The sequence below is a fragment of the Trichomycterus rosablanca genome, chromosome 8 (genome assembly GCF_030014385.1).
Source record: "Trichomycterus rosablanca isolate fTriRos1 chromosome 8, fTriRos1.hap1, whole genome shotgun sequence".
Classification (NCBI taxonomy): domain Eukaryota; kingdom Metazoa; phylum Chordata; class Actinopteri; order Siluriformes; family Trichomycteridae; genus Trichomycterus; species Trichomycterus rosablanca.
In genome coordinates this window covers 36,926,624-36,939,364 of record NC_085995.1, presented here as the reverse complement: position 1 = coordinate 36,939,364, position 12,741 = coordinate 36,926,624, and the positions used below count along the sequence as shown (strand labels likewise).

At 41.3% G+C, this 12,741-nt stretch overlaps 1 protein-coding gene across 1 annotated transcript in view; it reads left to right on the top strand.

The window, feature by feature from the left end:
* Nucleotides 1-2,861: 2,861 nt before the first annotated feature.
* LOC134318737 (SH3 and multiple ankyrin repeat domains protein 2-like) overlaps nucleotides 2,862-12,741 on the top strand; it is a 111,926-nt gene continuing 102,046 nt past the window's right edge. The window contains exon 1 of the mRNA XM_062999668.1: nucleotides 2,862-3,017. Within this exon, the coding sequence (XP_062855738.1) occupies nucleotides 2,862-3,017 (156 nt within the window). The remainder of the gene's footprint in view (nucleotides 3,018-12,741) is intronic.

Below are 12,741 nucleotides of genomic sequence, written 5' to 3'. Positions count from 1 at the left end.
TGCACGTACTGTAGATCAGAAAATAAACCTCAGCTTATGGTCCATGGCATCGTAAACCTGCTTGACTGTGGACACCTATGTTTCCAGCAGTCTTTCATTTAAAGCAAACCTGTTTTTGTCAATTCTCGGTGAGCACATTTTCTCCCATCCTTGGCAAACAGACCTCTATTTTTAATGTGACTGTTTTCCAGTTTGTTTACACTGTTTGTTGTTTTATGCAACATAACAAAATTAAGGGAAAAACTTGCTTCTGTTGGGGTGAAAATCTGCAACCCAGCAAAGAACACAGTTTAATTCAAAGCTGAACACACTCTCATAGGGGGAATGTAAATTATTTAATGAAAGTCTTAGGATTTCAAGCCATTTTTGGGGAGTTATTTATTTTTATATGTATTTATTTATTTACACGCATTTACATATTCATTTGATAATATACACCGATCACCCATAACATTAAAACCACCTCCTTGTTTCCAGCAGCGCTGCTGTGTCTGATCCACTCATACCAGCACAACACACACTAACACACCACCACCATGTCAGTGTCACTGCAGTGCTGAGAATGATCCACCACCTAAATAATACCTGCTCTGTGGTGTTCCTGTGGGGGTCCTGACCATTGAAGAACAGCATAAAATGGGGCTAACAAAGCGTGCAGAGAAACAGATGGACTGCAGTCAGTAATTGTAGAACTACATATTGCTTCTATATGGTAAGTGGAGCTGATAAAATGGACAGTGAGTGTAGAAACAAGGAGGTGGTTTTAATGTTTTGGCTGATCGGTGTATACAGTTGTGTATAGTAATTTTCGGCATGGCCTCCAAATCACAATTAACTTTAACTGGAGACTTCTCTGTGCCCAGATAAAAAGGGCTAGTTTGACTGCACCTGATACATTTACATTTTGCAGGGTGGGACAGTGGTACAGTGGGACTGGGACCAGTGGCGATTTCTCTAAGACTGCAAGGGAAGCTCATTTAATGTCAAAAATTCAATGGTCAAATATGTACAGTTGTGTTAACATTTCATTGACTACAAATGCTTTAGAACATGTTCATCTCGAAGACGAGTTCGTTCAGAATCAGCTACTTATCACAAATCGACTGACTTGATTTTGTTAACTCCCGTAGCGTCAGTGCATTTGCCCGTAGAAGCTGAACGTCTATTCACTTCAATGGGACTGCATGGAAAAGTTTTTTTCATTGCTTCGAAACTCGCCGGTCATTGGATAAATGCCACAATTTTGTCCCGCCCCCGGACGCTGAGCGTCTCTGGGGGTAAATGGAGCTGTGGGCGGGTCTGGATGCGGAGCTTCTGCAAGATGATTGGAGGATCAGTGGAAAGGCTGAATCCCGTTTTGATTGACAGCTATTTTGAGATCTACACCGTCACTTAATCACTGGGAGCTTCAGTCCCATCGTGGATTTTGCGAGTGAAGTCGAAAGACAAACTGCAACCCATTTCTTGGTATTTGTTTGGTGAAATTACTTGACCATTTCCATTGTTCATTGTGTAAATAAAACACACTCATAGTATATGTTTCAAAGACGCCTACTTGGTACGATAGGATCACAGGCCATTTTCTTGAAAAGGAACGGCTATGATGTAAGCCGACAATGAGCTTCCCCTCTTTGAAAGACCAGCAGCCGCCACTGACTGGGACAGTGGTAGCCTAGTGAGTACAGCTATGGGCTATCAACCAAAAGGTTAAGAGTTCAAATCCCAGCTCTGCCATTCAGAAACTTTTGGGCCCTTGAGCAAGGCCCTTAACCCTCTCAGCTGGATGGATGGATGAATGGATGGATAGATGGATGGATAAATGGATGGCTGGATGGATGGATGGATGGATGGATAAATGGATGGATGGATAGATGGATGGATGATGGATGGATGGATGATGGATGGATGGATGGATGGATGGATGGATGATGGATCGATGGATGGATAGATGGATGGATAAATGGATGGATGGATGATGGATGGATGGATGGATGGATGGATGATGGATGGATAGATGGATGGATGGATGGATAGATGGATGGATAAATGGATGGATGGATAGATGGATGGATGATGGATGGATGGATGGATGGATGGATGATGGATCGATGGATGGATAGATGGATGGATAAATGGATGGATGGATGATGGATGGATGGATGGATGGATGGATGATGGATGGATAGATGGATGGATAAATGGATGGATGGATAAGTGGATGGATGGATGGATGATGGATGGATGATGGATGGATGGATGGATAAATGGATGGATAAATGGATGGATGGATAAGTGGATGGATGGATGGATGATGGATGGATGATGGATGGATGGATGGATAAATGGATGGATGTTGGATGGATGGATGGATAAATGGATAGACGGATGATGGATGGATGCATAAATGGATGGATGGATGGATGTATTGGATGGATGGATGGATGGATGGATGGATGGATGGATGGATGGATGGATGGATAGATAGATAGATAGATAGATAGATAGATAGATAGATAACAACAGTGGCACTCTGGCAGATGTGGGGTTTGAACCAACAACCTTTCAATTACTAGTTATTTACATTAACAGCTTAGCTACCACTGCCCTGATGCAAAGTGCAAAGATGTCAGTGAAAACCCAAACTACCACCTCATACTGAGAAGGAATTAGTCTGGACCACCAGATATAATCCAAGAACCACCAAAAAACAAATGTTCATTCTGTGTGAGCATAACAGTTTATATCTGTAGTGCTAGCTTCATTAGTATTCATTCATTCGATTGTGTGTGTGTGTGTGTGTGTGTGTGTGTGTGTGTGTGTGTGTGTTTGTGTGTGCAGTGCTTGCTATGCCGCGAAGTCTCATGTCCAGCGAGGAGGAGATGGCTCAGAGCTTCTCCGACTCGGGCACCTCAGAGTCAGACAGCCTGAGAGACGAGCAGCTGTGTGTGGAACGTCCGACCAGCAGCCACAGACGCTCATTACTCGTCTGTGTGGTTATTCCTGATCTCCAGCAGTCTGTGAGTAAACACACACACATGAACACAAACGCACATAAACACACATGCTTTTTTGCGGGGACTAACAGACAGCAAGGCTTTGGCTTCTGACTGCGACAGACAGGTACAGAATCCACGCCTCCTTCACTGGGATGGACAGACACAAGGTCATACCTTCGCCTACAGTGGACAATCCTGAATTACTGGGACTATAGGCTCTCAAGGGGGCCATGAGGGGGCCATAAGGGGTTTTAGTAAAAGAGGAAAAGTTGGGACAGTGTGGAAAAATGCAAAATAATAATAATAAATAAATAAATGATCCTTACATTTTGTTTGACTTTTATTTGATTGCAGACAGCATAAACCCAACATATTTCTTTTTCTCCAGATTTCTTTTTTTAACGCATCCCATTTTTACCAAATTGCGTTATGCTTCCTCTCTACTGGTGCTGACCCCCGTCCCTGATTGAGGACAGCGAACTGACACACGCCCCCTCCGACACGTGAGCAGTACCCAACTGCATCTTTTCACCTGCACGAGACGAGTTCATATGCGGATCAGCCTTGTGCACGGAGAGCCACACCCTGATCATAATATTCCTTGATTCCAAGCAGCCAGCAGAGGTTGAACAGCAGCCAAACGTTGTTCATGAAGCCGCCCAGCCCAGCCGGATGGCAGATGACATGTTCATTTAATTTGTTAATATACCTCCATTCCTGCATTTCAGGTCTGCAACACATTCCAAAAAAAATTGGGACAGGGGCTTTTAGGGCTAATAATGAGGTGAAAAAATTAAATAATTATGTGATTTCAAACAGGTGATGTCAACAGGTGATTGTCATCATAATTTTGCATAAAAGCAGCATCCAGGAAAATCTTTAAGGCTTTGACGAGCAAAGATGATCAGAGCATCCCCAAGAAACGCATTGAGAAGATTCTTCAAAGAAAGATTGGAAGGGATTTGCATATTTCTCCCTCTACAGTGCAGAATGTTATTAAACGATTCAAGGAATCTGGAGGAATTTCGTTGCTTAAAGGGAACACCCATGATCTCTGACCCTTCAGATGGCACTGCATCAAGAACCGCTACTGAACAATAGCTGATATAACCATATGGGTGAGGGATTACTTTGGCAAACCTTTGTCAAGCACTACAATACAGAGTTACATTCAAAAAAGAAGCCTTATGTTAACCATGTCCATACGATTAGCCTGTTGTTCAGATATGGGTGGGATTAAGCTGGATAGGGACTCTCTCATAACTAATGCAATTACGACCTCTGCTGGCTGATTGATGGCGCCTGCACAGAGATGAAAAAAGAGTGCTCTCAGGGTGTGTCTCACCGTACACAGTGCTGAGCTGCACTGCACTCGTCAAAGTCTAGATGAAAAGATGCATACGGCTGCTGCCCACGTGTCGGAGGGGGCGTGGGTTAGCTTCGTTCTCCTCAATCGGAGCAGGGATCGGCATTGGTGGAGAGGAAGCGTGATGCAATCGGGCAATTGGACGCTCTAAAAAGGGAGAAAAAGGGAGAAAATGCATAAATAAAATAAAAAATAAAAAAAACATGTCCATACTGCATCTAGTTCTCTGGGCTTGGAGGCATTTGGGATGCCACAAACATTTTACACATACCCCTCATGCTCACCCACATCAGGTTGTGTGGCGGCACTGTTTCTTAGTTTATCTTGTATTTCTCGTGAGAACAATATTGCAAGTTAAGCGTTTGTTTCTTCCGTGGATCTCTGATGATTGATTACTGTTGTTTTGCTGCAGTTCTCCTGCTTTTCTTGCTAAATGATGGAAAGACGGGTAAACTACATTACTGTGGTGATGCTAGGTTTGTATCACAGGTTCATTGGTTCCAGATCAGCAAGGTTATGGGGCCAGAATGGCATCATTTTCTTGGTTGAGTAGCTGTGAATTTGTGGTGGAAAAGCACTGAAGCTTTCAGGATTTTGGCACTGTGACCATGCTGGTGGAAAAGTCCTAAGAGAGGCCTCGCTCCTTTAACTGGGACTGACAGGCACTGAAGATTTAGACAGATACATTGATTAGAACTGATGAATCTTATAAAAAGTCAGACATTTTCAATACGTTTTACTGGTTACACTTACATATACACACACACACAGAGATACACACACAGATACACGCGTCCTCTGTAAGACCAGAGCCGATGTTCGCCCCAGGCACAAAGGGTCATGTGGTTAGGCCTAAGTTACATCATTACACTAAATTGCCTTCTGCATCAAACTTTACCAGCGTACTGCTGAGGGCACACAACCAGAACGAGAGATTTGGACCTCTGGGAAAAGAAATAACTAGAAGTACACTTGCTCATTCCTAAAAAAACACATGAGGAGCAGTCCGGGTTCTTTCTGTGTCTGTGTGGGTTTCCTCCGGAAGCTCCGGTTTCCTCCCACAGTACAAAAACATGCAGTCAGGATAACTGGAGCTACTAAAACTGAAAAGTGTGAGTGTGTCTGACCTGTGATGGACTGGTGACCTGTCTGGGGTGTTTTCTGCCTTTCGCCCACTGAATCATTTACATTTTTGTCATTTATTCATTCATTTTTTATACGCTTATCCAATTAGGGTCCTCGATGGGCACAAGGCACACAGTAACACCCTGGACGGGACGCCAGTCCATCGCAGGGCAGACAAACACACAAACACATACACACACATTCACTTATAGGGCAGTTTGGTGTCTCCAATTAACCTGACTGCATGTTTTTGGACTGTGGGAGGAAACCGGAGCACCCGGAGGAAACCCACGCAGGAGCTCCCAGATTGAACCCGGGTCCGCACAGAAAGGACCCGGATCGTCCCGCCTGGGGATCGAACCGAGGACCTTCTTGCTGTGAGACCCTTATTTTTGTCATTTAGCAGATGCTGTTATTTAAAGCGTATACAGTCTAAGCAATTAAAGGTTAAGGGCCTTGCTCAAGGGCCCAACAGCAGCAACCTGGCAGTGGTTGGGCTTGAACCAGTGATCTTCTGATCACTAGTCCAATACCTTAACCACTAGGCTACAACTGCCCACAAACACGAATCAGACCCACACACACTGTCTGTCCGTCCATCCTTTCTGAGACTCTTTCTATTCCTTTTACTGTGTCTTTCTGTTTTTCTGGCTACTCTGTTTGGCCAAAAGTCTGTGGACACCCCTTCTTGTTATTTAGTTTAGGTGTTTGAGCCAAACCCATTGTTCCATTGTTAACGTGGTTAAAAAATTATTAAAATTATATAAAATACATAATATTTTTCTTTCTGGCTCCAATATGACTGTGCCTTTGTGAACAAAAGTCCATAATAAACACATGATCTGTTGTGGAGGAACACCAGTGGCCTCCACAGAGCCTCAAAATCAAGATGAACTGGATCATCAATTGCTTACCAGCATGTCGTCCAGCATTGGTGCCCACAGACACATTCAAAAGTCTTGTAAAAAGTGTGGTCTGTTGTACATGGATCAGCCATAACATTAAAACCACCTCCTTGTTTCTACACTCACTGTCCATTTTATCAGCTCCACTTACCATATAGAAGCACTTTGCACAGCACTGCAGTGACACTGACATGGTGGTGGTGTGTTAGTGTGTGTTGTGCTGGTATGAGTGGATCAGACACAGCAGCGCTGCTGGAGTTTTTAAATACCATGTCCACTCATTGTCCACTCTATTAGACACTCCTACCTAGTTGGTCCACCTTGTAGATGTAAAATCAGAGACGATCGCTCATCTATTGCTGCTGTTTGAGTTGCTCATCTTCTAGACCTTCATCAGTGGTCACAGGATGCCCACGGGGCGCTGTTGGCTGGATATATTTTTGGTTGGTGGACTATTCTCAGTCCAGCAGTGACAGTGAGGTGTTTTAAACTCCAGCAGTGCTGCTGTGTCTGATCCACTCATACCAGCACAACACACACTAACACACCACCACCATGTCAGTGTCACTGCAGTGCTGAGAATGATCCACCACCTAAATAATACCTGCTCTGTGGTGGTCCTGTGGGGGTCCTGACCATTGAAGAACAGGGCAAAAGGGGGCTAACAAAGCATGTAGAGAAACAGATGGACTACAGTCAGTAATTGTAGAATTACAAAGTGCTTCTATATGGTAAGTGGAGCTGATAAAATTGACAGTGAGTGTAGAAACAAGGAGGTGGTTTTAATGTTATGGCTGATCAGTGTAGTTTCCACTTCATATACAAGGATTGTTCAACAAGCCCATGATGAAGTGTCCACATACTTTAAACCAGCTTATTTTCAAGCGACCCACAATTTGTCCATGATTTGTACTGCAACCCAGGCAATCTGGTCCCACTGTGGTTTACAAGATGTAATGTAAAGCCTCCACAAGAAGGGCATTCATGTACAAGTTCATTTTGTCTTTATGTGCCTGTTAAATGTGTTGATTTAATTTGTCTCTGTGACCATTTTTGGCTTTAAACCACAGTTCTTCTGTCTGCTTTTGTCTCTCTCACTGTCTGTCTATTTATGAGTCTGTATGTCTATCAACCTGTCTGTCTTTTTTCAGTGTGTCACAGAGATCTGTGCTTTTTCACGTGTAGCTGAGTGAGTGGCGGCGTTTTCATCACTATAGCATCCCGAAGGGAAAACCAGAGTAATTTAGACACTGAGAAGGAGACAAATTAAACCCTATTTCACTTCCATGTGTCCTATTTTGTTACACTGTGAACATAAAAGCATCATTATCATTAATTTCATGTTATACCACCATTTTAGGGTCAGGGTCACGGTGGGTCCAGCAATTCAGTACCACACCACAGACAAGACATCAGTCTATCACAGGACCTCGGTCACCCATCATACATAGTCATTCATGTCTCTGTGTGTAGACCAGCTGATAGCAGCACTGGGGATTCGATCCCTGGATCCTAGTGGTAATGGGCTAGAATAATTTAACCCTGCACCACCTGAGCTACCTAATAAAAGCATTAAAAACCAACAGTAACAGTTTATAAACCCAGGTTTGAAAGAAGTTAACCGTATATCTGACTAGACGACGATCATTCAGGTGCTTTTTTGCAAACATCTAGCTGTGCTCAATTGAGATTAAATTAGGTAGAATTCTTAATTAACTATTCAAGGGGGGTATGTTTTTCTCTCGAGCAGCTTTGTTTCTTACATAAATAAACTGATGTCTTTTAAAAATGTGTCGTGTAATGTTATGTTTAATTACCTAAAATAATTCAGTGTACAGGGCGGCACGGTCGCCTTACAGCAAGAAGGTCCTAGGTTCGATCCCCAGGTGGGGCAGTCTGGGTTCTTTCTGTGTGGAGTTTGCATGTTCTCCCCATGTCTGCGTGGGTTTCCTCCCACAGTACAAAGACATGCAAAGGAGGTGAATTGGAGATACAAAATTGTCCATTACTGTGTTTGATATAACCTTATTAACTGATGAATCTTGTGTAATGAGTAACTACCGTTCCTGTCATGAATGTAACCAAAGTGTAAAACATGACGTTAAAATCCTAATAAACAAACAAACCTTGAAACTAGACGTCCGCTGGTGCCGTCGAGTTTAAAAGGCGTCGAGTTTTAAGGTATTTTTTCCCATAAGGATGTTTGGGAAGCCTGTTAATGCGTTCCATGGTCCCGTAGAACTGCATATATTTTAGGCTTATGTAAAATAATGGGATTGTTTTTGACACTTATATACTGAAAATAACACAAATATAATATAAAAACACTGAAATACAAAAAATCTATATAAAAATACAATAAAACCTGCACTTTACCTTTACTTCTTTATTGTTTCCTTATGCTTATTAATCGTAGAGATGCTTGAGCTTGGAACACTGTATTCTGTTCAGTAAAGGCACATTCACATGAGGAGAGACAAAACCGCTTTGTGTGTTAGTGTGGCGGCGGTGCACAAAACTTACCGTGACTTATTGTACTAAAACAACGAGTGAGGAATTTCATTAGTGGAGAGAACTTATGAGCAGTAATAATTAAGAGAAGTTTAGTGCTCCTGCGTTATTCTTTTAATACATTAAACCACGTTAAGCTTTATTTTTAACAATAAGTGTTTTAGATTCTCAGAAAAGCTGATTCTGATTCTCACAATTTCTCAGAACCTCGAGCTGTAACACGAGTTTAAAAAAAGGAAACAGTGAGAACAATTCAGATAAACACACATACACGTGGAGCTTTCAAAGTGAATCTGACGTTCATTCCACACAAATGCAGATTCGTCTCATAGTCGCACTTTGATGACGTTTTACTGCACCGCTCAAACAGTCGCACACACGTTGAGTTTAGGGGTACAAATTTATCTACGAAGGGTGTCAAGTTTTAAATATTTCGAGTTTAGGGGATGTCGAGTTAAAAGGTACCACTGTAATAGAGGCACTTTGATTATTTGTAATTATGATTATGATTTGTATAGATTGTGTTGATCCTTCTTAAAAGATTCATAACATACATAAAGACAAAATTCTGAATCTTTTGTCTAACTGAGACTTTCCAACAAGCCCAGAGTTATAAATATTTATTAATGCAAATGCAGAAGCGATGCTTGAGCCCCTGAAGCCTGCCTGCACCGCCTGAAAACTCACCTGTAATGGCAGCCCCATTAGTGTCTATTTGCTGACTTTATGTTCCGCTGCAGTCTTGAATAATAAATCTGATACGATCTGAAAATGCTGCAGCTCACCACACGTCATATTTAGCTTGAGAAGAAGTGTTTTCTAAAGCTGTGTTGTGTCTGAGATGAGCCATCCAGGAGCTCGATCTCAGCTTGACAATTTATTGTTTATAATAATTGTTTAATTAATATTTAAAAAGTCATTTAAAAATTCATTTTTCATTTCATCAGCTGCTTTATCTTTGTCATGGTTGCAACAGGGTCCAGTTCTACCAGGGAATAGTGGGCGCAGAGCAGGAACACACTGGATAGGGCACCAGTTCATCGCAAGGTTTTGGCCATCTTCCCCGCAGCCAATCTTGTCTGTGTAGATGCTCGGCCAGTTGATATAGCACAACAGACTGCGCTGCCTGTGGAGCATCTTGTTTAATAATGTTTATATTAATGTAGTACAGTCATATGTTTAATAGTTCAGTAAATCACTTCTTCCAATGGTGCAGTCCAGTCTGAAAGAGTACAGTAGAGTACACTACAACAATAGTGTTAGACACTGAAAAACGTTCTACAGGGTGTCCCTAAAGTCTGAACACATAGGGAAAAGGCATAATACATTTTTCAACAACATTTTATTTCATTAGAAAATTAATCAATAACATCAATAACAACATGTGTTTTAGCTCAGTGAGTAGAGCTTTGCACTATCAACCGGAAGATTGGCGGTTCAAATCTAGGCTCTGCTATGCAGCCACTGTTGGGTCCTTGAGCAAGGCCCTTAACCCTGTCTGCTCCAGGGGCGCCGTATGCTGACCCTGCGCTCTGACCCCAGCTTCCAAACAAGCTGGGATACGCAAAGAAAAAATTTCATTGTACTGTACATGTACAGTATATATGACAAATAAAGTATATCTTCTTCTTCTATATTTATGTGTGTGTATTTTAGTAAACATATAGATAGTGATTTTACCTATGTGTCCAGACTTTAGGGACACCCTGTACAGGAATGTTCATTATTAATGTGTGAATTATACACACAATAGTTGAAAAAAACTGTTTGACCATTGAAAATTTTTTTTTTCAGTAGCTGAAGCAACAGGGGTCATGAGAACCTAGGTTTCACCCATTCCTCTGGTCTCTGTCTGTAAAGAGTTCTACTTTTTTGTTCTCCTCTTCCAAAATCATGCATAATTGACACCCAGTGCTCCTCCAGGTACTGCAATCAATAGATCAATCAGGTTTATTCTAATTTGGCCCTGTATGAGTAAGTGTGAATAGGTGAGGGGTTGTGTGACTTTCGACTGACTGCTATGTGCATCATGCTTTTTAAATAGGATCTGTACCCACTGTAACCTTGACCTGAATAAAGTCATGTCTGAAGAAATTTAAGCACTACTAATGTACATAAACAAGGGTTATATTTATGTTAATAATTGTGTTTATTTATTCAGGATTGTATTTTCTCACTGTACAATCTTTTCCTCCCGTTTAACACAAACATGCCATTAAGTCACATGACTACAGTTTTTATTTCTTCTGTATCTTTGTTCACTGACTTTAAATGTGAAGGATTTATAAATGCCAGTCCTGCTATAAATAGCAGCTCAGTTTTTATTAACACCGGATCATAGAAGTGCTCATTCATTTCTGGGGTTATTTTTTGGGGGGCATCTATTTCCCTCATTGACTACCAACCAGTTTTTTGAAACACGGGCAGCACAGTGACGGAAATCATAGATCAGGTGCAGCACAGCAACAGAGTTCTCGAGGACCAGGCTTTAATTCATATCTCCGGTCACTGTCTGTTAGATGATTTCTTTATATTCTCTCTCGGTCAGTGAGGGTTTGTTACTTACACAATTAGTTTATTTCAGGTGAGCTGGAGCTCAGAGTAATCAGAGCCGTTTCTGAACACAAACACAAGTTCACAAGTAGCTGCTACTGTAACTTACATGTGTGGGTGCAGCTGCAAACTACTGAATAAATCATCTCTGAAGCTGTCTAAGGATTTAAAGGTCACTGTAATAGACAAGCAGCTCAAACACAGGTAGAGAACACTACAGCAGAATATATTATTAGCAATACACAGCATGTATATCAATATAAGACAGTAGAATAACTTTACTGTATGATATAAACCCAGAGTGAGTAGTAACCACAAGGAAAGTGCTCACAGAAGAAAAACTGCAGAAAACATGGAGAGCACTGGAACCAAGCAAACCAAGGTAAACACTATGCTAAGACTATTTACTATTTACTTATAAAACAAAAGTGCCAATAATATTATATATGCTACACTAAGCAAGACTGAAAAATAGTACTAGTAAATGACTGAAGAAGTACATAAACCAGACTAATATATATTGTAAACTAAGCTAACAATGACAACAAATAGACAAATAACCATGCTAATGCTAAACTAAGCTGACAAGGATTTAAAAACAACTAGACTAGAATCCACAAAGTTGAATCAGTTCATCTGGACACAAGTTTGTTGTAGAGCTATGTTTCGTCACTCAATCCGAATGAATCCGAATGACTTCTTCCAAGAACGTTCCATTGAACGTTTCTCTACAACAAACTTGTGTCCAGATGAACTGATTCAACTTTGTGGATTTGTGTACCTGGATTACTGAGCATGCATCAACAGAACTAGACTAGAACTATGCCATGCTAAACTAAGCTAACAAGGAGAACCATGCTAAGCTAAGCTGAAAGGGCATAAAAACAACTAGACTAGAACTATGCCAATGCTAAACTAAGCTAACAAGGAGAACCATGTTAATGCTAAGCTAAGCTGACAAGGTGTAAAAACAACTAGACTAGAACTATGCCATGCTAAACTAAGCTAACAAGGAGAACCATGCTAAGCTAAGCTGAAAGGGCATAAAAACAACTAGACTAGAACTATGCCAATGCTAAACTAAGCTTACAAAGAGAACCAAGAATTAGACAAAGAACCAAGCTGCTGCTAAGCTAACCAGGGAACACAATGGCTAAACTTAATCGCTATGCTAACTGCTAAACAAGAAAAGAAAAATACTCGACCATAATAGTGAACAAAAATACCACCCCAGTAAAAAAACCTGAGAACAAGAAGTAAGGAACTGACAGAACACATGGAAATA